This window comes from Bison bison, unplaced genomic scaffold (assembly GCF_000754665.1).
Source record: "Bison bison bison isolate TAMUID 2011002044 unplaced genomic scaffold, Bison_UMD1.0 scf7180017864195, whole genome shotgun sequence".
NCBI lineage: Eukaryota > Metazoa > Chordata > Mammalia > Artiodactyla > Bovidae > Bison > Bison bison.
Genome location: NW_011494767.1, coordinates 582,246 through 584,301, shown reverse-complemented (window position 1 = coordinate 584,301; position 2,056 = coordinate 582,246). Strand labels below are relative to the sequence as shown.

Here is a 2,056-nt window from a genome sequence, read left to right as displayed (position 1 = left end):
TGTGAAGACAGAAATAGCTTATCCATGCCTGCTCCATAGACAATGAGTAACAGATATTTTCAAAAATAAGTAATTGAAAGAATAGTGAATGAGGATAAAGACGAGGGCATAGAAGAAGAGGGAAGTGGGCACCAGAGAAGGATGCCAGGTTCCCGTGGGGTGACACGGATCAGTTCAGGCCTGATGCTAGCCACTACCACACAACTCCTTTCTTTCTAATCCACTTCTTGTTCTCTTTGGGAAGGATTGAGGTCTCTGGAAGATGGCCAAAAAACAATTAAGCGAGCAGCCAGCCCAAATTAATGCTCAAGTATCAGAAGTATCTGAGTGCTGAAAGCCACTTCTGTTTTCCCTCTCTCAGCTGAGGAGGGTGGGAACAGGTTCCCAAAGCCATCGCTCCTTTCAGGGGGATTTAGAAGGCATATAAAGGCCCCTGGCTGAGGACTTGCTTCCTCAGTCCACAGTTGGTGCCAGAACTCTCAATCCTCTACTGAGAGAAAATGTCCAGCCAGTAAGTATCTCTGGGAGATTTTTTTATTAATGCCTTAGTGTGTTGATGGTAAATGAGCTATTTCAAGAACTCCTGAAGACAACTGATGATCCATTTAAGGAAAGCCTTGGGTCTTGGTGGGAGAGTTTGTTTCCTCCTATATACATATTGAAGCAAATATCTAGAAGGAAGATCTAAGTTACAGTGGGATTTTTATGGCTTGGAATGGTCCTTGGAAGCAGTAATGAGCATGAAGATTCAATGAGGCAGACCTGGGTTCCACTTCTTTTCCAGTCATTTCCTAACTGTGTTATCTTAGGCAAATTACTTTTTAAAGTCTAGGCTTTTCCATATATAGGATAAGTAGTACTTACCTCATTTTGGTGCTGTGATATTTAAATGAATGAAGAGCATAGAAATTCCTTTTGATGGTATGTGGCACATAGTAAATGCTTAATAAAAGATAACTGCCTAAATTAGGCAGTCTTGTCAGAGCTCTCACTCTAAGAAGTTATATGAGCCAAAGTGAGAAGGAAGAACATTAAAAAATATATATATGTATATATGACCTAAATATTCTTGTCTGACTACTTTTAAAATGTAGTGAAGCTCTTGGAGATTGGTGACAAAATAAGACAGTGGGAAGAGATGATATAATATGCATGAATAGCAAAGGATGAGATATTGACCCCAAAACCTGTGGTCTCCCAGTTCATAAGAGGGAGAGGAATGCAACTGTCTGGGAGTCAAGAGAATGAATAATGGAGTAAGCTAAGGGTACTGACATGGTAGGATAATTCTGTGGGAAGGACTTGGTCAGGAAGAGAAGTGACAATGATAATGGGATTTATTGACTTGTCCTCAGAAATATGGGAAAACTGCAGAAGGCAAGTCAACTGTAATATTAAAAGGGAATTTCCTTGTCATCAAAGGAGAAAAACCAACCTGGGCCCCTTTGCCAACGTGATACATTCTGCCACCTTTCCCCGGTTTCTACCACCACCACATCTCCTCCCAAAACACTGTACTCCCAGCTCCAGCTAGACTGGCAGTACACACCAGCATTGAGTAGAGGACATCTTTTCTCCTGGAGCTCTGCCTCTGTCTCCATGGATTCCCTGAGATTCCACATGAACTTCTTCCTCATATTCCACCATTTCAGAGTTGAACATCCAGCTGGTGGTTACAAGAAACTGTTTGAAACTGTGGAGGAACTATCCTCACCGCTCACAGCCCATGTTACAGGTTGGTCTCAGCTTTCTTGAAGCCATCTTCTCTTTTTTGTCGAGAAAGCCATCTCTCTTTGCTGTCTCCTTATTCACTGGCATCTCTCAGCATAGGTACCCCTGTGGGCTACAAAGAGAGGAATCTGGAGATTTGGGCTTTTTATACCAAGAACCCATTTCCCCTTTTCTTTACTTTTCTAAAATATATATTTTAAAAATGCTACCTAACTGGAATTCCTTAACTACTGGGACTATACCTTTGTCATCTTTAAACTGTCTCCTCCCAATTGCCTCTTCTGGAAAATAGAAAAGATGAACCCAATGCTCTTTCTCAACTAGA

General features: G+C 41.5%; 1 protein-coding gene across 1 annotated transcript in view; it reads left to right on the top strand.

Moving 5' to 3' along the window:
• The first annotated feature begins 448 nt into the window (after window positions 1-448).
• Window positions 449-2,056, top strand: part of RPE65 (retinal pigment epithelium-specific protein 65kDa) — a 21,707-nt gene continuing 20,099 nt past the window's right edge. Inside the window, exons 1-2 of the mRNA XM_010844136.1 lie at window positions 449-511; window positions 1,653-1,735. Coding sequence (XP_010842438.1) covers window positions 501-511; window positions 1,653-1,735 — 94 coding nt within the window. The 5' untranslated portion in view covers window positions 449-500. The remainder of the gene's footprint in view (window positions 512-1,652; window positions 1,736-2,056) is intronic.